Source organism: Lepidochelys olivacea (genome assembly GCF_965140295.1).
Source record: "Lepidochelys olivacea isolate rLepOli2 genome assembly, chromosome: 10".
NCBI lineage: Eukaryota > Metazoa > Chordata > Testudines > Cheloniidae > Lepidochelys > Lepidochelys olivacea.
In genome coordinates, this window is record NC_140420.1 from 23,851,287 (window position 1) to 23,876,806 (window position 25,520).

General features: G+C 42.0%; 1 protein-coding gene across 1 annotated transcript in view; it reads right to left on the bottom strand.

Annotated features, from left to right (window-relative positions):
- CIITA (class II major histocompatibility complex transactivator) overlaps nucleotides 1-25,520 on the bottom strand; it is a gene marked incomplete at its 5' end in the record, with an annotated part of 75,028 nt that overhangs the window by 15,268 nt on the left and 34,240 nt on the right. The window contains 10 exons of the mRNA XM_084640508.1: nucleotides 470-577; nucleotides 5,496-5,555; nucleotides 5,693-5,833; nucleotides 6,964-7,110; nucleotides 8,234-8,317; nucleotides 9,872-9,931; nucleotides 10,917-10,997; nucleotides 12,102-12,161; nucleotides 15,229-15,354; nucleotides 17,814-17,960. Of these exons, the coding sequence (XP_084496634.1) occupies nucleotides 470-577; nucleotides 5,496-5,555; nucleotides 5,693-5,833; nucleotides 6,964-7,110; nucleotides 8,234-8,317; nucleotides 9,872-9,931; nucleotides 10,917-10,997; nucleotides 12,102-12,161; nucleotides 15,229-15,354; nucleotides 17,814-17,960 (1,014 nt within the window). The remainder of the gene's footprint in view (nucleotides 1-469; nucleotides 578-5,495; nucleotides 5,556-5,692; nucleotides 5,834-6,963; nucleotides 7,111-8,233; nucleotides 8,318-9,871; nucleotides 9,932-10,916; nucleotides 10,998-12,101; nucleotides 12,162-15,228; nucleotides 15,355-17,813; nucleotides 17,961-25,520) is intronic.

A 25,520-nucleotide genomic window follows, 5' to 3' on the forward strand; every position in this document is an offset into this window, starting at 1 on the left:
TGATAAAAATGCACACAAATCATGTTAACTTATGACAGACAAAAGGCAAGAAAACCCTGCAGATAAAGCAGACGCTTCAGTCAGTATTCATCATTTCGCAAGGTTAATTATTGTAGCTATTACAATGTTACAGAAGAACATGACTGTTCTGATACCCTACGTGGAGCAATGCCATGGAGAAAAATTACAGCTCTATTCATGAGATCCACTGTCCCTTTCAAATATTAGCATTTTGGCTTGATTCATGTTCACATTTAAGACTTATTTATGTAATCAAAAGGAATAGCTTCAGCGTAATCACACAATTTTAGTTAGAGCTGAGTAGCTAGGTACGTAGGGTGAGCATTATATACAGGTAACATCCCTGGGAAAACTCAGTTGAGGGAGTCACTCTGCATTATGTCATACATACAAAGTATTATAATTGTAAAGTCAGCATATAGGGGTTTTTAAATAGGGTAGTATCTACCTGTATGATCAGTCACAGCTGCAGTCTCTGGCATATAAGCAAATGGGCCCATGGAGGGGTTTTTGTCAGGAGACCCCAAAATGCTTTGGACAGCCAAGTCCACTTGAGCTGAAATAATGCATTTGACAAGTTATTTATACAGTTAATGAAACTGTTATCAGTATTATCTCTTAATGACAGCAAAGAGTTAGCAGACAAAATACTAAGGAGGACTCTGTCCACAGCATAATTTTAGTTAAGTCAAAAAATCTGAGAAACTCTTTCAACATGATTAAACAAACTATCCATTCAGGGAGTCAAATGCTGCCTCTAAAGGCACACTGTAGCCTCCATTAAAACAGATGGAAATTCCAGGAGTACATCCAAGATTGCAATACTTTCTTACAATGTTTTCTGAGTTGTGATGTCACATTGAACACAGCTGAGTGGGACAGAAATTCCTCTCAGATGAGTCACTGCCTAGAAATAGCTTACATTTGGGAAAAGACAATCCCTAATAAAGACATGTAAAGGTTACATTTTAAAAGGATTTAAGAATATTCAGTAATTTCCTGTTCGATGGGACAGCTCAAGAGACCTTTTCCCATGGATCCCTTTTCAGCAGAGGCGTTATACAATATGGTAAGAAACATCTTCTCTGGAATACACATTAACCATGGGCTTTGGTAAAGGCTCAGAAGGCCTTTTCATCTCAGTGTCAGAAGTTCTGCCCAGAGGTCATAAATAGACATCTAGGAGAAACTCAGACCCAACGGGAAGTGGTGTCTTCCTACGGGAGCTAACGGAATTGAACCCCTGATATCAGTCTGAGTTTGCCACAGTTACCAACTCATCTGCCAGACTCTTTTCTTTGACATCACCCTTAGGGCTTGTCAACACAAACATGTAATTTGTGGCATGCTGGGATATGACTCTAACCCGCAGAAGCCTGATGTGCACTAACTATCTGCATGGGCCCTGCTGACGCGCACAAACAGTTCATTAATGTGAGTCATGTGAGAGTGAGTCCTACCATTGCTTCTGAGGAGTAACCTCAATCTAATTACCTTAACAAAGAGACAGGGAAGGGGTTATTTGATCATAGTCTATAAGTACCTTCATGGAGAGCAGACATTTCTTAACAGAGGGCTCTTCAATTTGGCAGACAAAGGTATAACAAGATCCAATGGCTGACAATTGGAGCTAGACAAATTCAGACTGGAAATAAGGCACAAATTAACAATGAAGGTAATTAAGCATTGGAACCACTTCCCCGTCACTGGCCATTTTAAAATCAAAACTGGATGGTTTTTTTAAAAGATCTGCCCCAGTTTAAACAGGAATTAATTTAGGGAAGTCCTCTGGCCTGTGTTATACAGGATGTCAGACTAAATGACGACAATGGTCACTTCTAGCCTTATCATCTATGAGTCTTTGGAAAACTATACGAGGCTGCAGATCTTCTATTGGGAGCCAGGAACTCTAGCTGCATCATCTGGACAGTGGGGTAAACTAGCGGCTGCTCCTTTGGACTTTACAGAGTTGAAACCCCACCAGCACCTCCTGGAGTAGCCTATTAATGGGCTTTGCTTTCCAGGAGACAAGGAAGTATGACAGCCGCACAAGGAAACACCTTCACTGCCTCCAGACAACTTCACTTAGCTCAATTTTCTTCAGGGGAATGGAGTTCACTGTTGAAGGGAGATGTGGTGGCTGACTAGGAAAGGGTAAAGCAGAAGATTGTAATCTTCTAATATAGTGCCCATCTTTAAAAAAGGGAAGAAGGAGGATCCTGGGAACTACAGGCCAGTCAGCCTCACCTCAGTCCCTGGAAAAATCATGGAGCAGGTCCTCAAGGAATCAATTCTGAAGCACTTAGAGGAGAGGAAAGTGATCAGGAACAGTCAGCATGGATTCACCAAGGGCAAGTCATGCCTGACTAATCTAATTGCCTTATATGACGAGATAACTGGCTCTGTGGATGAAGGGAAAGCAGTGGACGTGTTGTTCCTTGACTTTAGCAAAGCTTTTGACACGGTCTCCCACAGTATTCTTGCCAGCAAGTTAAAGAAGTATGGGCTGGATTAATGGACTAGAAGGTGGATAGAAAGCTGGCTAGATTGTTGGGCTCAATGGGTAGTGATCAATGGCTCCATGTCTAGTTGGCAGCTGGTATCAAGTGGAGTGCCCCAAGTGTCGGTCCTGGGGCCGGTTTTGTTCAATATCTTCATAAATGATCTGGAGGATGGTGTAGATTGCACCCACAGCAAGTTTGCAGATGACACTAAACTGGGAAGAGAGGTAAATACGCTGGAGGGTAGGGATAGGATACAGAGGGACCTAGACAAATTGGAGGATTGGGCCAAAAGAAATCTGATGAAGTTCAACAAGGACAAGTGCAGAGTCTTGCACTTAGGACAGAAGAATCCAATGCACCGCTACAGACTAGGGACCGAATGGCTCAGCAGCAGTTCTGCAGAAAAGGACCTAGGGGTTACAGTGGACGAGAAGCTGGATATGAGTCAACAGTGTGCCCTTGTTGCCAAGAAGGTCAATGACATTTTGGGATGTATAAGTAGGGGCATAGCGAGCAGATCGAGGGACGTGATCGTTCCCCTCTATTCGACATTGCTGAGGCCTCATCTGGAGTACTGTGTCCAGTTTTGGGCCCCACACTACAAGAAGGATGTGGAAAAATTGGAAAGAGTCCAGTGGAGGGTAACAAAAATGATTAGGGGACTGGAACACATGAGTTATGAGGAGAGGCTGAGGGAACTGGGGATGTTTAGTCTACGGAAGAGAAGAAGGAGGGGGGATTTGATAGCTGCTTTCAACTAACTGAAGGGGGGTTCCAAAGAGGATGGATCTTGACTGTTTTCAGTGGTAGCAGATAACAGAACAAGGAGTAATGGTCTCAAGTTGCAGTGTGGGAGATTTAGGTTGGGATATTAGGAAAAACTTTTTCACTAGGAGGGTGGTGAAACACTGGAATGCGTTACCTAGGGAGGTGGTGGAATCTCCTTCCTTAGAAGCTTTTAAGGTCAGGCTTGACAAAGCCCTGGCTGGGATGATTTAATTGGGCATCGGTCCTGCTTTGAGCAGGGGGTTGGACTAGATGACCTCCTGAGGTCCCTTCCAACCCTGATATTCTATGATTCTATGAAGATTAGGTGGTAAGTAGGTACTGAATGCAGGAATGGATTAAACACAATTATGGGAAAGGTTGGAAGGAGGCAGTGAGTGAATGGGAGGGGTTAGAGGACTGATCAGGAGTTAATAAATAAAAATGAGAGAATGGAAAATCAAAGGGAGTCTATAGCCAGGCAGATAGAGAAGGATTAAGTGGTAATAAGGCAAATAAGGCAAAAGTTAATAGCAAAATGGAAAATTGAGGGAAAGCAAATAAATAGTTGTCATGCTGCCTCCTTCTCTGCTCCTGGGTCTGCCTGTTTTCCAGTTGGACTGCAAGCTCAAGGCAAGGACTCATTTTAGGATGGAAAATGCCCGATGTAGTTTGATGTGCTGTGTAAATTAACAAAAATGAGTGAGTGCAATTGGTGAGCCTGCAAAAATTTGTGTGTAACCTTTACAATTACTCCTACAGAAACCTGAGGGTATTTAGGGATCCATCCACTGGGTCACCTTCAAAAATTTCACCTTTCTCTTTGGTGCTTTTAGCTGTATAAATAGCCACTAGGGGGCAACCACACCTACTGTAACTAAGCAGCAATAGCAGCAGTCAACAATGGAGATACCCTGTAGGCATCAAAGCCTGGAAGTAAACACACAACCCAAAACTTACAGCAGAGCTCCCTGCACTAGTAACTAACTATGAGGGCAGACTGCTACTGCAGCTGGGAACTCAACAAGACTTTCTTTTGTTTATTATGAACCGATTTCTGTATGTGTTTGACTTTTACAATCGGACTTTGGAAAAGACTTTGGAGAAAACTTTTTAGTAAACGTTTAGGTTGGCTTTTCTGTGTTGTTGCTGTTGTTTCTGTTGGACCATGTTAACTGCCAGTTAAAAGCCCAGTAAAGCAGTTAGTATATAAAGCATCAACACAGTTCCTTATCTTGATGGTAATGGGATAAGCGTTAAAGCATGATTCTATAACTATTTTGGAAAGGTTAAAGTGCCAGACTCTGGGGGGTAATGCAAAGGATATGACCACTTCTGGACACACATGACTCTGTAGCTCTAATGCTGCACTAAACAGACAATTCTGCCTAGTGCCCTGGACTAGACAGCTGTTAGGGAAAGGACTGTCAGCAACATTAACAAGCTGATCGCCATATTTGGGGTCGGGAAGGAATTTTCCTCCAGGGCAGATTGGAAGAGGCCCTGGAGGTTTTTTGCCTTTCTCTGTAGCATGGGGCACGGGTCACTTGCTGGAGGATTCTCTGCTCCTTGAAGTCTTTAAGCCACGATTTGAGGACTTCAATAGCTCAGACATAGGTGAGGTTTTTCGCAGGAGTGGGTGGATGAGATTCGGTGGCCTGCGTTGTGCAGGAGGTCAGACTAGATGATCATAATGGTCCCTTCTGACTTTAGTATCTATGAACTGCAGGTAATTTGTTATAAGAAAAACATGAGCAAAATGTGCATCCTATGAAGTGAGCTGTAGCTCACGAAAGCTTATGCTCTAATAAATTTGTTAGTCTCTAGGTGCCACAAGAACTCCTTTTCTTTTTGAGGATACAGACCAACACGGCTGCTACTCTGAAACAGGAAAAACTGGTGTCCGTGTACGGAGAAACAATCTACTGTCTATGTTCGCAAAAAGAAAAGGAGTACTTGTGGCACCTTAGAGACTAACCAATTTATTTGAGCATAAGCTTTCGTGAGCTACAGCTCACTTCATCGGATACGCATCCGATGAAGTGAGCTGTAGCTCACGCTCAAATAAATTGGTTAGTCTCTAAGGTGCCACAAGTACTCCTTTTCTTTTTGCGAATACAGACTAACACGGCTGTTACTCTGAAACTGTCTATGTTGTTACCCTTTCAGAGATACTGGACAGAAGAAAAGCCATCCTGCACTTACCAGCCAGGGTTGTGGGGTAAACTGGTGATATCTGTAATGTTTCAGTGGGGGAGGAGGACACTAGAAATAAAACAAGCGCGTTAATAGCTTTCTCTGTACATCTACAAACAAATGTGATGAAGATCTGTGGTACTTTATTGATAGAAATTATTTTACTTTCTGTCTCTGAAAAATTGAAACACTTCTGAATAACTCACCTGGATATATTATAATATTGGATGCACCATTCCCTACAGGCAAATTAATTATCTGCTGAGGATGAACTGCAAAGCCGGATATCATCTGGATCCCTTTAGCACCAACAAGCAGACAGTCTGGGTTGGAATTTCCAGAAGACACTGGAATTAAGAGTAATAGAGTTACTCAATTTTTAAGCACCTCGATTCCTAGCCGTGGGCTGCAGCCCTTCCTGCTCTCAATGGTGTTCTTTATGTACATTCTCAGCTGGAGCATTCAGAATGGCAAAAACCTATTGAAAATTCATAGGGTACTGTAAAGATTAAAGAGTTCATTGCCGAAGGCATCCCATAGAGAGACATACTATTTACAGTGTATATAAAATATCAAGGCTGATGCCGCTCTTGGTGTGGCTTGTGGCAGTGAAGGTTAATTTGCATAAGGCGACTGTATGTAAATGAACGCATTATGGAGTCTGAGGTGCTTTGTTGCCCTCAAAGCGATTAGGAGACTCAAGCATTATCACAGCCTTTCCATGTGATTACGTTCACACGGCACCGGCAGCAAGGAAGCATTACTCCTCTGGACAGAATCAGCCCAAGAATGTGTTCTGATGATGCACTGCTTGTAACTTGATCACCTGTTACAGCTCTGCAGCAGGGAGAGCTTCTGTAGAGCTGCTGCTGTGTTGACTAATATCAGCTACCTAAAGTCAGTTTCTCAGTTGCCTCCAGACTCAAAGGTGTAACTCCAAACACTCCCTGGCTCATTATATTTTGACAAATACAGCAGTTGTATAAATCATAGCAAAACTAACTGAGTCTACAAAGCCTTTCCCAGGGACGCTGCCAGAAAAACCAAAGTCAAAATGAATTATAAAAACATGTTGAAGCACTGCTCTTACAGTGACCTTTAATTTTACTCACCACCATGGAATGAATTAACCAACCAGTTTCTGAGTGCTGCATTCAAAGGGATTTTCACATTCACTTTCCCTTTGACTGAGCAGAGGAAGAGTAGTTTCTAATTGAGGAGGAGGGTAAGGAGAAATCCCTGCCTCTCCATCTTGTGGCACACGCTATTAGCAAGGAATGAAGGGGAGCCAGTTTTACTGCCCCAAGCTGAGAGGAAGCAGCAGCCCCTTGCAACTGTATGGGGTAATGAGAAGCCCCACCACCATGTCCTGATGTGAAGGAGATGGATGCATGCTACAGTGAAGGGTTTGGGTGAAGAGTTTCACATTTTCTCTCTATTGTGTAGGGGTAGAAAGCTGCAGTTATACCGTACATACCAGGCATCACAACATTTTTTCCGGTTGGCTGTATACTGGTAACAGAAAACTGCATGTGCAGGTGAGACAAAGAGGTGGAGGTAGCTGGAGAGCTGTTCAGAGGCACCGCTACAAAAGTTCCATTCACTGTAGACCCAGGGGACTCCACTTTAAAAAGCAAACAGGGTTAAAGTATGTTAGTTTCTTACAAAAGTCAGACAGACCACAGAAGATCTCACAGCATAAGACATAAGTCACCTGATAGTCATCAAATCAGCAAAGTGTTTAGAGCTGACCAAAAATTGGTATCCAAACTCTGAAGTGACCTGACGTGTTTAGCAGAACTTCATGATGCAGCCAGCTAACATGGCTGCAGGACTACAGTGTGTATGTCGAAGATTCTGCAGTATCTTCACTAGTTTAAAAGAACACATTCAGCGTTCCTGGCCCGTCCTCCTCCTCCTAAATAGCTTCAGGCACATAAATATTCAGACTCAGTGTAAATTATTACCAAGTATGAGGTAATGAGCTAATATGATAGCTTGTTGTGCTCAGTTTCCCGGACATTGTCCACTGCCTTATACACTGCAGTACGAGACCGAGGAAGCAGCATAAAGTAAGGCCCCTCATCTTGGCTCTCTGCCTAGGTCTTACTGGGGAAGTAAGGATGGCCAGGCTTCCTTAGAAAAATTTCACATAAACAATGACAAACTTTTTCTAGACAAATGAAACCACCTGTTATGCCTGCCTGATTATACAAACTTGATAACTTATAAGGGTTTGAAAAGATGCTCTGTCTGGCATCCAGTATTTGGATCAGGACCTTTCTGTACATGGTACATAGTAAACAGTTTGATAGTCTGTATTGCTATGTGGACCACTGACTCATTAAAGCAATCAGAGAAATAGTTTTAAATGCAAGAAATATTTGTCCTTGTTTATTTTGAAATAACCTGCTCGTGATACAGATACAGTACTGTACATTTTGGTTTTGCTGATCCCAACACTTCCAATATGTTTGGGCAAGTCTCTAGTTCATGGTGAGGGTACCAATACAGTAGGATTTCCTTGGAGTAATCTCTGCTGTAAATAATAAATATATAAATAATAAGTAATAACAACAGGTGTTCCTATTTTATTTAGAACTTGGGTAAATATAACCCCCTCGTTCTTTGCTGGCATATTTATTGAATTTTCAAAGGACTGGTATGTTTGGCTTTACAGAGTTACACAGTTGTTCTCACTTTATCAAATGCAAAATGAAGTTACGAGGCATTTTCAAAGTGCCCACCTCTTTTCTGGCAACTAGTTCTTACATCCACAACAGCTCTGCTGCCTTCTGTACATACTCCTTCCTTCACCCTCTTTGCTGCATCTGTGAAGATGGAGACAGTGACACTATCTGAGCAACCTCCATAAATGCCACAAAACTATGTCCTACTTTGCAAAATTTAAGTCTTAGCTCTACAACTGTGCCTTAGATTGCACATTCCTTCACAGACTGTGAGCTCTCTGGACCCAGGGCCATCTTTTCATTCCGTGCATCTACAGCGTTTAGCACCCCAATCCTCAACGGAGATTGTGAGCATTACTGAAATACAAATACATCCTCATAAATGCATAAATGCATAAATGATATAAAAAAGAAATTGTGTGGGTGGTTTAAAGTCAATACTGTGGGTTAATCCGCACCAATCTTGGAGCTTCAGTACAAATAAGGAATGTGCTACCTGAATAAACCACAAATAGCAGGTAGGAATTCACCAAGGACTTTATTTAGTTTTTCAAGTCTATCAAGTGTATTTTCCACATTAGGGGTGGCACAATTCCCTTGCTTTGTTCACAAAACTCCAATTGACACTGTGATGGGCTACCTTATGTGTGGTTGGCCCTCCTAAGACCCTTTCCCAGTCTGAGTGCACCCTTTTCAAGTGACAGGCCCAGGCCTCCTGCAGTGGGGATCCTGCAATCCTACCACTCTCTGACCGGGCTTCTGTGATATTTAGCAGGCCCTGGAGGCTTGGTACCTGCAAGAGTTTCCATTTGGGAGTCTGTGGGCATTGACAGTTTGCAGTGACACAGAAGCAAAACAATGTCTGATTCTTCAAAACAACGTACAATTTATTTGCAAAAAGGCTCACAGCACTCAGAGCAATGAATTTTAAACCAAGTGACTTATCTACACCTGGCCATCCATACAAGCTTCTAGATAGACAGGTCTTAGCCTTTGTGTCTCCCATTCTCTTGGGGACCAAGTTATAGCCTGCTTACTGCAGATCCTGCCTTGGATCAGCCTGTGTTAGCCTAAAGCAACCAGTAACTCTCCCCACCTCTCCACAGCTACAGGGCAGATCTTTTAAGTGATCTGTGTCTTCTGACCTCCAGGTTCTCTGCCTTGGCAGAAGAGCTGAGTAACCAGGATCGAGTGAGGAGTTGCCTCTTTGCAGGTAGTAACCTGGCTATTTTTGTGTTTGTTAGGATGTTCCTTATCTGGGCTATTGTTTTGGCCCTTATGGCTTGGTTCCTCCCCTTCTCATAAGCCTTCTATTGCTAATTGCTTATGGAGTTCTCCTTTCACTCAAACAGTGGAGGCCTGTGCTTTTGGAACAGCAGGATCCAAGTTTTGCCCTGCCATGAGGCATTTCCAAGGTGTGCAGTATTATGACCACTGATATATCTAGGTGGTCATAGGTTTGTTACAATAACAATTAGATGTGGGTGTATGGATTAAGGGCAGAATAACCCAACCTGTGCTATTCTTTAGCAGTAAGCCAGAGAAACCCACTGTCATGATACGTCACCATATTAGTGCATCCAACCTTTCTCAAGCATGCAGGAGCTACAGTCCTTCTGTTTAATACCTCGATAGTGGTATGGACATCAGAACAACAGACAAGGTACACTCAAAATCCTTCAGCCAATAACTCACCCGTTCTCCTGCATTTGAGCTTGGAAGAATCAGAGTAACTCTCTGCAGTGCTCACGAATGCTAAAAGTAAGAAAGTTTATAATCCTTGATGTAGGTTGAATCTAGTTTGATATTTTAAGGTTTCTGTTAGTGGAGTCTAATTTATGCATGTTAAATAAGATGGGGAGTTAGCAGAGGCATAACCAGAGTTCTGTGCACTGTATAGCCAACCAGATCTGATTTCTGGGGCATAGTCTCCTAAAAGCTGCACCATTTCATTGTGGCAGACTAGAAATTCTGGTCCCTTAGAATATGTGCTAACTACTTATCCTTAACAATCTGTTCCACCTTGCATTTAGCGGTGATGCTTCGAGTACCTTTCCCAGACCTGAAGAGGAGCTCTGTGTGGCTCGAACGCTTGTCTCTCTCACCAACAAACGTTGATCCAATAAAAGATATTACCTCACTTGCCTTGTCTCTAGAAATTCTGAGGCAGCTTCAATTACCTCAGAAGTAGAGGTTTTCAGCATATTAAATATGAAAGTGAGTAGGATTATTTTACTCTGACCCTATATTTTTGAATAGGCGGCAGATTTTTGTAACGAGAACCCTGAGTGTTTGGTTGATTGGTTTTTTTTTTTTTTAAATAAAAAAGGAATAATACTTACTAAGCCAGAATTAATCGAAAACAAAATTAAAACATTGCCACATTGGTGTAAAGCAAAGCTAGGGGTTATAACAGCTAAAAACATGCTCACCGTGCCATGTTACATGCCAACAAATCATTGAAAATATAAGGAGCATTTTTTTAATTGATTCGAATGCACATCAGAGGAAGAGTGGACAAGTCACCACTGGTTTAACTGGGCACGGCTCCACTGAATTCAGAAGAGTTGCGGCTACTTATGCTAATGAAGAATTTGGCATGAGAGGAGCAACAATGTTCCTTTAAAAACAAATGTCCCTGCCATGCAGGTAGTTTATGATTGCATGGGAGGAGCTTTAAAAGACTCCAGCCCCCTAGGTGAATTGCTTCTGGCGATGCCACAAATGCTGTTTCACTTACGTCGTTTCTGACATTTCTGCTTCTTCATCTCTGTAAAACCCTCTGTGGTTTCATTGGACATTTCATCCAAAATGAGTTTTCCTGTTAAACAAAAACAACTTACTGTCAAATCTGAATCAATTGGATCCCAAAGGGTACTGTTAAAAATGAATTTCAAGCACCAAATGCATAGTGTCTTGAAATCAGGATAAGTTCTGTAAATAAAAGATGGGGAGTGTATGTGTATAGTAAAGTGTACATCCAAATCAGCAAAGGATGCAACATCCACAGAAATCAGATTTGGCCACCTTGGTGAACTTCTACAGTGCAGAAGGTCATCACACACTCAGGAATCTAGTTGTTAAATTTAAGTGGTTCTGAATGGTCTAGTGACTAGCAGAGGGGACTAGAAATCACAACTGTTGGGTTCTCCCTTCATCTGAATCACAGACTTGCCATGTGACCATAGGCCGGTCGTTTAATCTGTGCCTCAGTTTTATATCCCAAAGGATTAGTTCTATTTTAAAACACATCACGGAGTCATACAGATCTTTTCAGTGAAATCATTTGTGTTATCAGTACTGACAGGTTACCAGGTTCATTCTTTAATTTAAACTACAAATACTTCAGTCCAACCATTGGGCCCAATCTTGTTTCCACTGATGTCAACAGGAAGTTTGCCATTAACTAATAAGAGCAAAATCCAAGCCAAAAATGCACCAAAGCAGGATAAAAATAAGTCATGCAACTTTTTAAAGGTGTTAATAGGAAGCAAGTAAATATTGTCCCAATCATTTGGCTGCTGCTCCACACTGCCATGGATGGATAACCAGGATTCTACTCTTGGCTCTGCCACTGATTTAGACTCATAGACTTAATGGCCAGAAGGGGCTATCATAATCATCTAGTCTGAGCTCATCATACCTCCCCCCTCCATAAACATATCAAGCTCAATCTTGAAGCCAGATAAGCTTTTTGCCCCCACTGTTCCACTTGGAAGGCTGTTCTATAACTTCACTCCTCTGATGGTTAGAAACCTTTGTCTAATTTCAAGCCTAAACTTATTGATGACCTCTTTATATCAATTTGTTCTGTGTCAGCATTGGCACTTGACTTAAATAACTCTCCCTCCCTGGTATTCATTTCTCTGATGTATTTATAGAGAGCAGTCATATCTAAACTTTACCCCATGTGTTAAAACCTTACCAAAAATGTCTTCCATCTGTCTCTCCTGCTGATCTTTGAGCACATATTCTGCTAATCCAGCTAACAAGAAGGGGGAAAAAAGAGCACAATGGTATGTTAAATGACACAATTAAGAACAAATTATTGTAGATTATTCTCATGTACAAAAGTCCAAGGTCTGAAAGGAGAGTAAGAAATGTCCATTAGTTTTACTTATTAAATAAATGTAGTGTTCAGGAAGTGCAGGGCACTAGAAATAGGAAGTTAACATAGCAAGTGTTGATCAGGAAAGTATAATTAATGGAGATTTTTTTCTCTGTGCCAACCAAAACATATCCAGCAGTCAAGGGTGACCATTTTGCTCATGAGATGTACAAATTGATTAAAATAATACTAGCTGGTATATTGTGTGTGTGAGGGGTGAGGGTGGGGTGGGGTGGAGGGGGGAGTACAGACACCTCTTTTATTTCATAGAAGGACTGTTATTTAGTGTTGTTTAAAGCAACTTTCACTCCTGTGATTGGGAAGAAGTCACCTAAGAGCCAAGCAAAAGGATTTCACATGTACTTGTTAATAAAACTCAGACTGGAAACACCCATTACTACTTTAGAAAAGCAGTAAGTTAGGGTTCCCAGCCATACACTCTGTGGGTCTGGTACCTACAACTCTTATTCATACCAGCAAGCTTCACTCATATGAGTGACTACTCACTTCAGTGGTTTAGGTCCTGTGGGATCATTCTGCTCTTAGCAAGTCAATGGAAAACTCTTATTGCTTTCATTGAGAGCAGGAAATGGCCCTACTTACTTATATTTGTCAAGACAGTTAATAATCATACATATATTCACATTACAATATATGTATCTAGCATCATTAATTCTAAAAGCGTGGGACACAGAATTGCTACTTTGATGTGGCACATCTTATGAAAGTGACTGTTAAACTAATTTCTACTTTTTATATTTAAGAAATATAGCAATTTTGGGTGACCTAGGTGTTTTGAATATTTTTAGGGGAGTTATCAGGGTGGGCTTTATTGAAAAACTTTAGCTCTTAATCATGTAATTGTTAAAATACTAACTATATTAGACAAAATGAGACTAAAGTTAGGCATTACTAATTTACTGTGATCAAATGATAACTTGTAAGGAACCAGTATACAGAGGAAGGAAAAAGTAACAATATTCATAGCTGATGTGATGCCACTTCCCCCCTATGATAATCAGGGTCCAGACACCCCAAACACAGAATAGGAAGTTTAAACCCCTCAAAAGAGAGGTTAAACCAACAGATTACATGCTGTATTATTGTACTCTCTCTCTCTATATATATATATATTGAGTAAGATCTTTTGTGAAAGCTTGTAATGTTCTGAATTTGATGGTCAAGATATGTATACAGACTGTGGTTATGAATCTGCTCAACCTCACCTCACAGCAGAGTGGTGAAGCAGCCAAGCAGGGAGGGTCACCTTCAAAACCAGTTATTTAAAATGAAACCAGCTTCAAGTACTCACCCCATTTTCCAGCCCAAGAAAAGACTATGGTGTACCATTAAAGTTAGGGTGACAAAACAGCAAGTGTGAAAAATTAGGACAGGGGGTGGGGGTAAGGGGCGCCTATATAAGAAAAAGCCCCAAAAAGTCCCTATAAAATTGGGACATCTGGTCACCCTAATTAAAGTTAATGGAAAGACAATGAGACTTTCCAGCTATCAAGTTAAGAGGGAATTGCTTCCTTTCAGAATGACCATTACTTACCATGACGGGGGGAGGGATAGCTCAGTGGTTTGAGCATTGGCCTGCTAAACCCAGGGTTGTGAGTGCAATCCTTGAGGGGGCCATTTAGGGATCTGGGGCAAAAATTGGGGGATTGGCCCCCCTTTTAACAGGGGTTGGACTAGATGACCTCCTGAGGTCCCTTCCAACTCTGATATTCTGGGATCCTATGGAAGGGGGGGGGGGGCGGAGGAAAAGGAGGCTTGAAAGTGAGTTTTTCACCTGGAATCTCAGGGGGAGCCTCTAAGCAGGAAGCTGTCTGCGAAACACTGGACCCCTGCTTAGCTAGGGGGGTCGCTACGAAACTGTTCAAAGTTGGGGTGGCTTATCAGCATAGGCAAGTGAGGCACAGCCAATCAAGTATTCCCACAAGCTACAGAATACATTTTGTATAGTCTTTTTTATTTATTTGATAAATATATACAAATTTAAGGATAAATTGTGATTTGATTTAAATATCACAACTCCCTCTATCCGGTAGTGAAGCCAGAGAGTTTGCAGAACATAGTGCTGTGTGAGGCTCAAACCCTGGTATAGCTAATTGTGCCTCATTAAGCTGACTTGTTGCCGTGGCAATATACCATTCTCAGGTGTCACTTTATAAGGGTGTTGCTGTGGAAACTACTGCTTGGTGAAGCCACAGCAAGATTCTAGCTGTTAAATCCTGGCTGTAGAGGTTTTGCAGGGGATAAAGATGGGACCTGCACCCTGTGCCTCCCCAGTCCTCTCCCACATGGGGCAGGCCCTATGCATGTGCACAAGGAGCCAACAGGGACAGCCCCAGCTCCATCTGCTTTTCCTTCACTGTAAATAAGATAAGCTGGTTTAATGTCAATAGGTAACTTATCTTAGAAAAGGGATTTTATCTAGTATGGAAGTGTAAAGCCTGAGGTTGCATCTTTGTGTTTATTTTCTGTGACCTGTATGCGTTCGCTCTCCCTTACTAGTTCATCTTTGAGTCCATGGTTTTTCTATTAAATAAACTGCCTGTTTATTTCTACCCCAAGCAGATCTCTGTTGCTCAACCCGTGTGGAGCTTGGGTGCCAGAATGAGCTGATCACTAGGGGGCTGGTTTCACGCATTCGAGGGTGATGAACTAGAGGGGAATGATCCATGTGTCTGGTAGGAAAGAACACCGAAAGGATAGATTTGGGGTGACTTTGGACCGGAAGGACTGTGGTGCTACCCTGCAAGGAGTAACTAGGCTGATGGAAGCCAAGGTAAGATTTTGTGCTTATGGCCAGGCTACTGGTGTCAAGGGTCGGAAACAAAGTGGCACAGCATAAATGCATTCAGGGTTATACAGGGAAGAACCCCATACTTGTCTAGTTATCTCCAAAACATCACACACCCCTCAAAAAATCTCATACCTATTCTAGAATAAGCTTCCCCTGTATTTGAAAAGAGAGATTCTTCCACACTTCCATTGCTTTCCATTGTATAAAAGACATCCAAATTGCTGAACTGATCATGGTTGATGGTATCAATTTCAGGGTCTAGAATAAAAAAAGTATAAAAAAAAGTTATAATTAGGTCAGTGAATGCCATGGCCAGGGTAAAGAAACCCAGGAGGCAGGACAAGTCAAAAAGGCAGAATTATTCATTCTCTCCCAAGCATTCATCCTGTGGTGGTTTTGTGATAGATGTTGGTTCACTAGGAACTGACTCAAGGCCAACTCATTGCACAGGAATGGAAATCACATTGGGCTAACAAATCTAAGTAAACTGCTTAAAATTCTGGACCTGATTTTTCTGGTCACACTGGTGACAATCAGGAGTAAAGTAACTGATCAAGTTACAGCTTCACTGCTGTAACTAAGAGGACAACCAGATCTTTGCTCCTTAACTCATCCTGCTTTCCGAGTTTGCTGCATAAGCAAGGCCCCATCTGCACAGACGAATTCCTGCAGGTGTCAATCGTAGTTGCCAGTTCAGAGGGCAAACGTGGGCCCCGATCTCAGACCAGCAATAATTAAGCATGAGATGACTCCAGATTCTGAAGTCTGATTCTCGACTGCTTTATACCATTCTGATTTGGTAACTGTCATAAATATAAAGGGAAGGGTAACCACCTTTCTGTATACAGTGCTATGAAATCCCTCCTGGCCAGAGGCAAAACCCTTTCACCTGTAAAGGGTTGAGAAGCTAAGATAACCTTGCTGGCACCTGACTCAAAATGACCAATAAGGGAACAAGATACTTTCAAAGCTAGAGGTGGGGAACAAAGGGTTTGTCTGTCTGTGTGATGCTTTTGCCGGGAACAGATCAGGAATGCAGCCTTACAACGCCTATAAAGTTAGTAAGTAATCTAGCTAGAAATGCATTAGATTTCCTTTTGTTTAATGACTGGTAAAATAAGCTGTGCTGAATGGAATGTCTATTCCTGTTTTTGTGTCTTTTTGTAACTTAAGGCTTTGCCTAGAGGGATTCTCTGTGTTTTGAATCTGATTACCCTGTAAGGTATTTACCATCCTGATTTTACAGAGGTGATTCTTTTACCTTTTCTTTAATTAAAATTCTTCTTTTAAGAACCTGATTGATTTTTCATTGTTCTTAAGATCCAAGGGTTTGGGTCTGTGTTCACCTGTACCAGTTGGTGAGGATTATTATCAAGCCTTCCCCAGGAAAGGGGGTGTAGGGCTTGGAGGGATATTTTGGGGGAAGACATCTCCAAGTGGTCTCTTTCCCTGTTCTTTATTTAACACGTTTGGTGGTGGTAGCGTATGGTTCAAGGACAAGGCAAAGTTTGTACCTTGGGGAAGTTTTTAACCTAAGCTGGTAAGAATAAGCTTAGGGGGTCTTTCATGCAGGTCCCCACATCTGTACCCTAGAGTTCAGAGTGGGGAAGGAACCTTGACAGTAACATTCTACACTCACTTGGCGCAGACATAAAGTGACTACAAAGGTGAAGGCAAGGGAGAATCATGCTCCCCTCTGTTAAGAGCTGGGACTTTCTGTCCATTTTAAAAAAGCTATTTAGCTACTGTCTTAGTACAAGGTACTGAATCAATTGATAGTAAATAGTGTTTAAAAGAACACCCGCCAGGCCATGAAGGCCTTTGTCCGGTATCAACATTCAATATACCTTGAGTCTGATGGAAATACTAAGACACCAAATTAACAGAGCTACATATGATCCCCTCCTGCCTGCCCCCAGAGAAACCCAGAGGAGGAGTACAGTGAGGGCAGGAAACTGCATGAGGTCAACAATTATGTAGCCCACTAGCCTACTACTGCAGATTTACCACTGCAATCACAATGACATCCTCAGGTAGGACTGGGTTTGAGGGTCAGGGAATGGACAGGAATCAGCCTCCAACCCAGCTGGTCCTGGGAATTGGGAAGGAAACCCCCAGATGCATAGAGAGACGGCCTCCTCCCAACCTTGTTTAAGAAATGATGCTGAAACTGGCCAAATTCCCCGCAGCTGCTAGTACACTGGTCATCTACCTCAAGATTTAAGGTCAAATCCTGGATCTTTGATCACCAGAGGAAATTAATTTGCTGTTTTTGTTTGTGGAGGTCTGTCCTCACTCAGTCTGGCTCAGCTAAAGTCTCTGTTTAGTAAAGGCACCAGCCTGAAATTGCAGAGGGGTTGCCAGTTGCTAGCCTGACCAGGACAGCAGAGGGAAGCTTTTACATAGCATTTAGTTATGCTGTATGAGATGCATGCCAAAGATATTAGCCTCTCATTAGGAGCAACATGTAAAGAAGTGTGTTATAAACTACAAGCTGAACAAACAGAGTTGTAACTCAGGTTCACAAATTTAACACAGGATGGTATCTGGAACAACTACTGTATCTGAATGTGGATTAGAGCCATCACATCAGAATTCCATATCTACATTTAGATTAGCTCCACCATCACAACAAAGTGCGCTTGTTAAGTAATGGCATCTTCTACTTTCATCCAATGTCCTGGCTAACCAGCAGGACAATTCACTGCATTACTAACCTGTTGAAAGTTCACTTTCTTCATCTTCATTAGATAACCTTGTGTCCAAGAGGCTGTATAGATGCAGTGGATCAATATTGCTGTGCAGCAAATCAAGAAAGCTATTTTCAGTCAAAACTGCCGAATCCATTGTTTGTCTTTTACTAGCTGAAATTCAAAGCACAAAATGATGAACAGAATAAAGTAAAGGATGCTTATCAATAGTGTATAACTTTTATAATTTGTCATGGCATCTACCATCAAATCTACTCTAAAGCAGGCAGTGCTGAAATCTCAAACAGAATGCTGATTATTCAAACACAAGGATGTTGTAGCGGTCTGTTTATATTTCACTTTCAAAAGCCAAATCCTAAAGGCATTGAACAGCTGCTACTTCTTCTGACTTCAAGCATGGAGATATTAAGATGGAAGGTACTATAGAACTGCTACCCTACTCCAGCCATGTGGGTGTTGTGGGACCACAGGTTAACTCCTCAAGAGCATATGATAAGTGTAACACATAAAGATAGATTTTGCACAGGGTTCTAAAACACCATTCATTTTTCTTTAAAAGAAAAAGAAATGTAGAGACCTGTGCAACAACAATAAACCACGCACACATTTCCCTGCCTCAGATTACCACCACTCTGAAGCATTCTTTGGGCTGGGGTCTGGGTCCTCTGGGGGTGTTGTCTGGGATGCTTCTGCTTTAGCTCACGACTTGACTTCTGAAACATGGAGCATCTCCTCCTCCTTCTCTAAGTCAGTTTCTTTTCTCTGACCCTGGATGGTCTTCTAGCTAAATCCCTGCTACAAAACTATGCCCGACTGTTCCCCCTTCTCCTTCTATCCAAAGCTTCTTGAGTTGCAACGTGAGGCCCTGGAGTTCATACATCCTGTCTCCACGACTGCCACCTAGTTCCTTTGTGCTGCTGCTGCTGCTGCTGCTAATTTTCCCACTCTCCAAACCCAAGAAGCTAGAAATGGCTTCTCCCAGCTCCAGCCAACCTCCTATTGACTGGTCAGAGGACAATGGTTAAGGTTAACTATTCTCCATGGCAGCTAGTCAGACAGAGACCAGCTTACAGGCTTGTCAGCAATAATGGATACACAGAGGAATTCCATGACACAGCAGTTTTCCTAAGAACAACTTCCCAAATACCAACAAGAATTCATAAGCTGTACAGACATAGTCCCCAAATTGTCATAGTAGGATGTCCACCACCATTGTGTCCACACCATTGTGAAACAGGTGTGTAAGTTTTATTATCAGTGCTCGCACACCTTTGATTTAAATGACTGCATGGTGGGACAGACCACACTGCAGCTGAGAAGGGAGGAGTTTGGATGAGAGGAAAGAACAGAGGTCATGATGAGTAAGAAGGGAACAGACCAGGGAATACACAGAAAAGATCTAGAGGTTCAGTGAAGAGGAACAAAGTTGTGGAAGGATGTTCACTTCAGATGACAGGGTCACATTTCAGAGAACCTGTGTTTCTCCAATGCAGCAGGAGGGGGCTGAGACAATGATGAGAGATCTGGTGTTTGAGTATTGGGGAGGTTGGAGGGAGGAGTAGGGACTTCTCTAAGCACAGGATCTGCCCGGGTGGCTGGTTTTCAAGTAGGAGGTTTGAAGTGTGGGGAGGTAGGGGCGGAGAGAAGTTCTGTGCAACCTCCTGTCTCAGTAAAACCTATGCACAGGCCAATCACAAAAGTGTTAAGTATAAACATTTCTTTGCAAAACTGCTCTAAAATGTAGGATTTGCTGTTCAGCAACTTTAAATCTGAACATTAAGTGCTAGTTTCATCACTACATTTTTTCTTTGAAAAAGAATCAACTGGAAACCTTAATTGTCATAAAAAAAAGCAATCCTAATTTACTTCACAGGCTAGCGTAAAATAGAGCAATTGGGTAGTATCCCTTTAAATCATTTGGGACCCCACTAGTGAGCCTGCCTGCCTTGTATTGCAGAAGTCAACAAAACCTAACAGAGCTGCAGTGTATATATAGCTAGGCTTTGTGTGTTTGTACATACATGGTTAGCAAATGTGGTCATCTGGGACCCAACTGTGTCTGCAAAGTTCTTGGATTCTTAATGTTGTGTAGAGATCAAACACAGATGGTGATGAATGTGGCTCTTTAGACCCTGTACAAACCTTTGAAACTAGTGCCTGACCTAACAAAGTGAAAGCAGAGCAGTTAACTCAGCTTTCATTGGAAACAAGAATAAAGTTAAGAAAATAAAATGTAGATTATAGTTTGTTGTGACGGTAAAACAAAAAAACGAAAAAAAAAAAGAGAGAGAGACAGAAAAGAAGAAGCTGCATGCTATACAATTTTCTTTACTGAATTCATCTAGTGCTAAACACAATCTCCTGGAACCTCGTGAGGGGATATGGTTTTATAAACACAAACACGAGGCGCTATTTCTTGAGTTTCACATGTAGAACAGGTTGAATCAAAGAAAGGTGAAACATTCTCCTTTCCATTAGAGAGAGTGGATTGCACCCAAGAAAAAGGATATAAAGAGTGCATGTTTGGTCCCCAGGATCACATGGCCAGACTGTGATTCTACACAGAGACACACATCAAGGGGCCAGGAAACCTTTTTGAGAAGGAGGTTGCCTCATGGAAGAGACCAGGACTCTAGCCTGGCAAAAAGCAGCTTCCCCTTACTTCAGATCCATGTGGATTCACAGAGTGTGAAGAACATGGGAGATAGCTGCATTTTGTTTTATAACTATTGCGTACCTCTGTTTGAGTGTTATGCTGTTTGCTAGACGATTCAAAGGATTAATTCTTGCACAAGATTACTGCAGGTCTGCAGGAAGGCATACAGTGGCTTTATATAACCCAGTCACTGGAACTTATCTGACAATACAGGTGTCAATGCTTTTGAACTATTCCCTTTGACCAATCTGCCTCAAACACCCTGACTGGGGTAGGAGGGACCTGAACACCTGAAACAAAGAACTCTAGATAAAAATCCAGAGTCTGGGGAAGAGACTGGGTTGTTAGGAAACTGCTCAAGGAGAGCTGACTGACACATGGAGACAGACTCTGCAGAATGGGTCTTAAAGAGCTGGGCCTCCCGAGGCTCTGAGGGAAATGCTAAGCTGTAGGTAAGCCATTTGCATGTAGGCCTTTTGTTGTTCCAACTCTATTCTCTGAATTCTATAAATAAATAATAAATACCCTGTTTTGAAGAAGCTGCTCTGGGTCACTGCATTTATCTACTGGTGACAGCTTCTGAAAGGAAGTTTCTTAACCGGTGTCAAACCCACTGGGGCTGCTGAGGAATCACGGTTGATGAACAAGGATGTTTATAGCTCAGGGACCTGGGTCTGTGAGGGGGAGAATGGAGGGCTTCCTCACTGGGAAGAGTGAAGACACTTGAGAGAGACCAGAAGAGGGGTCACAGGTGCAGTTAACACTGTAACCATGACGCAGAGCAATTAATGTGAGGCCGCGTGCCTTTACAACTCTGGGGCCGTCTGCGTCTCTACCTCTGCTTGCTGACAGAGCAGTCCTAATGGGACAGCATTGCAAAGAATGCTACAGCTGGCACCTGTCTGTCCTATGTGGTTTTCCAACATGGAGAGGAGAACTCTCCAGCAAAGATAATGCAGCCTCTCTTAACTTTCCTTGGATATAACTGCTGGTATGGAGGGGCAGTGTGTTGGGTGTAGGGGAAACAAATGCTTATTCAGTTTAGACCCACACCTGCTTGTGTTTACACATCACCTCTGAATTTAGCTCCAAGTTGAAGGTAGTATAACACACTGAGGGTCCAGAAAAAGAAAGGCAGCAAGGCACTCAGGAAGGGTAGGTTACACCTTGTCAGGTAGCTGAAAATGTGAGGTAATGTAGCACATGTTGGGGGGCTGGAATAAGGTGTTACTGCTGGTTTATGTCTTATTGTGACCCAAGGACCTGTTGGTGCCAACTGGCAGAGAGCATGGGGTGCATAATGGTTACAGGGTGCAGGCCTTGCTGGAGTCCTCGGCATAACTAACAGTGTGAACCACAGAAGGCTTGGCCTTAGTAAAATAATACAGCAGGTATTGGCTAACCAAGTAAGCACATTCCTGACAGCAGAGGATGATACAAAAAATCAAGAGTTCTCAAGTAACTGCGTAAACCAATTCTTAGGAGATGACACAGGAGCACATTGACCCCTGGTAAAATAAGCTGGTTTGACAGAATAATGAATAGGGATGTTTTGTTCAAGACATCAGGAGCAGGATACAAGGGGAGGCAACAAATAGATGTCAGGAACATATAATGTGGTACGTAAGTTGTTTATCTCAGTTGCTTGTCTCAGTCTATAAATGGTGGGTACCTTGCCTTAACCCTCTGTGTGGCTGAGGGACAGCAAAGATTCCCGCTGCTGACTGAACTGCTCCTTGCCCTGGGGCAATTGTGTTAACGTAATTGTGCAAGCTGTGCAAGTCATTAGGACTGTGTCTTGAGGGCATTAAACCTGGCCAAGTGCCTTTATCACTGAACTATACCTGTGGTCTTTCCTTAGGAGTAACATCGAGTTTGCTGAATTAGCAGTCTGCTCTCTCTGCTTGTGCAACTAACATCGGAGCTCCAAGAATGGAATCACTGAGCAGCTGCAATAACTTAGCAGCCTTGACAGAGCTGCTGCAGCGACAAGATTCCTCAGCACTTAACAACACAGGGATCCCTTCAGTCTGGTATTTACATTCTAATTCACCAAAGAGTGTCATGGAAGGTTTTTTCTGAAAGCCTGTGTCACACTGGGCATCACAATCTTTGCAAATGTATGAGCGGATAACATATAAGATGATGTGTGTGTATCTATCTATTGGAAAAATATGTTCTGAAGGCCTTGTAGTTAAAAGGTAGGTCATTCAGAGGTAGCGAGCATGCCTTGAGACAAACTTTTCCAGACAGACGATGGGAGACACTTATCTCCCTAGCTGACCACTATGTAGTCTACTAGCGCACTGAGTCAAATGTTAATGAAGAGCTTGCAAGGACTTCAGAAGGAAATTAATAGGAAGAGGTAAACAGGGGAGTGGGAGAGGACCCTGTTTTCAGATCAGGGTGGATAAAAATCAATGATAAAAACATCAATTGTGGGTTTTTTTATTTAAATTGGATTTTTTTTGGATAAAATTCTTTTTGAGGAAAATATCTATCTAAAAGTTTTAGTTTTAATTGAGATACATATCTCATCATGGAATAGGGATTATAACTTCTAATTCTGTAGTATGAGACAATATATTAATGTAATGTTTAGGAAAAGTTGTAAATGAGTTCCAATAGTTCATGGATTAGGGAACCAATCTTATGGGTTTCCACAGACTTCTGTATAGATTATTTAGGTTAATCTTTCTATCTACCCAATGGAACTTAGTGCTCAGTCAAGAAGATACCATCAGAGATGCTTAGTTTTGCAGTTCTCAAACTGTGGATTTGTGTCTCCAGAGATAACATGCTTGTTAACAGCAAAAATGTTTTTAAAGAAATAATACTGAGGTGAGAAATAACAGACCTCAACCCTATTGTCCCTCTGCAAATTTGAGTACACAGAGTCAACCCCTTACCTCTTTCTAAAAGTGCAAAGTTTCCAAAAGTTCAATGAATAGCTGATTGTTGGGGCCAGAATAGATCTGGACAAGGAGAAGAAGTCTGGAGCTAAATGAGAAAGGAGGGACAGGCAGTAGAAACAAAAGTGAAACTGTCTGAGCAGCGTATTCCAGAAGTCTTGAGGTCTTTCTGAGTGTAGCCTTCATTGATTTGAGATCTACTGTACCATTCTCTCACTAGAAGGCAACACCTATAATGGCAGCAAGCTGTAAAAGAGACCCAGTTTGGGAATAAGAACCATTCAAGAAATATGTGTTTGCTGATGATGTTTTAAAGAAAATCACACCAGTGAACTGGTGGAAGTCACTTAAGCACTTGGATTCAGAAACCGTTGGAGTGATAATCTCACTTTTAACAGCAGTAGCTTCTTCTGCCAGTGTAGAAAGAATATTTTCTTCCTTTGGGATTAATTCCAAACTGAGAAATCGTTCGGGACCTGAAAAAGCAGGAAAGCTTGTTTTTGTTTTCCAGATTATGAACAAACAGGAAAGTGAAGGTGAAGACGACTGAGTTAGCTACAGAAGCCAATATTTTAAGTTTCTCATGTTGACCTGGCTGATATAGTTGATTGATTTTTTTTTAATATTTCATTTAACTATTTTAGTTAAAAACAATTTTAATAAAAACAAATCTGATTTAAAAAACTTGAATGTTTTTAGCTAAATTCAAAAATTCATATGCTTGTTTTGTTAAAATATTATATATTTGCTGTTGAAGAAAAAAATCCAGAATACATAATGTTGTTGTTTTAGTTTAAATAAAACAATTCAAATGTCTGTCTGGTGATGTTCTCCTCCTAATACAGCATGGCAAGAAAATCCTCCAAATATTAATGATTAACCTATTGAATTGGAGATAGTTCACCTCCCATTGACTTCATAAATAGCTGCTTAAATTACCTTTGGTAAATGAAATAACCAATAATTCATTTTCTGATAAAGCTGTAAAACTAATCTGAAAAGTTTTCAAAATAAATCACTTAACAATGTATAGTGTGTACCCTCTAAAAATGAAACCTACATCTATCTCTGAGTTGTGAAGAATATGTATTAAGGTTATAACAACCAACAAGAATGCACTTTTACGTAGAAATCCATGATTAAATTGAGTCTGCCTGATGAGTGATTTAAATCACGATTTAAATCAAATTGATTTAAATCAAATCCACCCTGTTTCAGATGAAGATCAAAGGTCTGAGCTGATGTATCTGGGGGTACAGAAAGACACCCTGCCATCCTTCATCAAGGGGAGACAAGTTGCCAGTGGGTTGGGGCTCATGAAAGAAGGGTCTCACCCAGCCTGGTTGAAAAATGCTGTAAGAAGGACTTTGGATAAGCAGTAAGGTTAGGATTCTGTCACGGGTATTTTTATTAAAGTCAAGACACAGGCAATAAAAATTCACAGAAGCCCACAACCTGTCCCTAACTTTTACTAAAAATACCCAGGGGGTCCCAGGGAGAGGGAATGAACAGTGGGAGCACTGCCAACGGAGGGGGCATTGCTCCAGCCCCCGGGCTTGTTGCCGGCCGCTGATTCCAGCAGCCCAGGGACTACTGCTCCGGTGGCCCCGGGGCCGACCACCAGTCAGTTGCTGTGGCAGCACTGATGGGACGCTGCTCTGGCAGCCCTAGGGCTGACAGTTACTCCAGCCCTGCCACTGCAGAAGTCATGGAGGTCCCAGAAAGTCACGGACTCCGTGACCTGTGTGACAGAATCGCACCCTTACTTATCAGACCAGAAGGCATTTTGTGAGTTGAGTTCAGACTCTAGAATGTGTGGCAGGATTTATTTTATATGTAGCCCTTTGTTTCCAGTATTTCTGTTTGCCGTCCTATGAATCTCTATTCTTTGTCAAATAAACTTATACTTGCTTTGTCTATAAACAAATCTACGTGCTGGGTTAAGTGGAGCAGTGTTCTGAGGTGTAACTAATAAGCTGTGGTGCACTACTCCTCTGAGAACAGCAGGCCTGGTAATGCTGTAAGGGTCCAGTGGCAAAGGGGCTAGACACTGCAGGGGAACACTTAGAGGACTCAGGTTTGGAATGTGTCTATCCCTAACCTGCACGAGGCACAGCAGAGCCTATGTGGGCTGAGGGGAGTGTT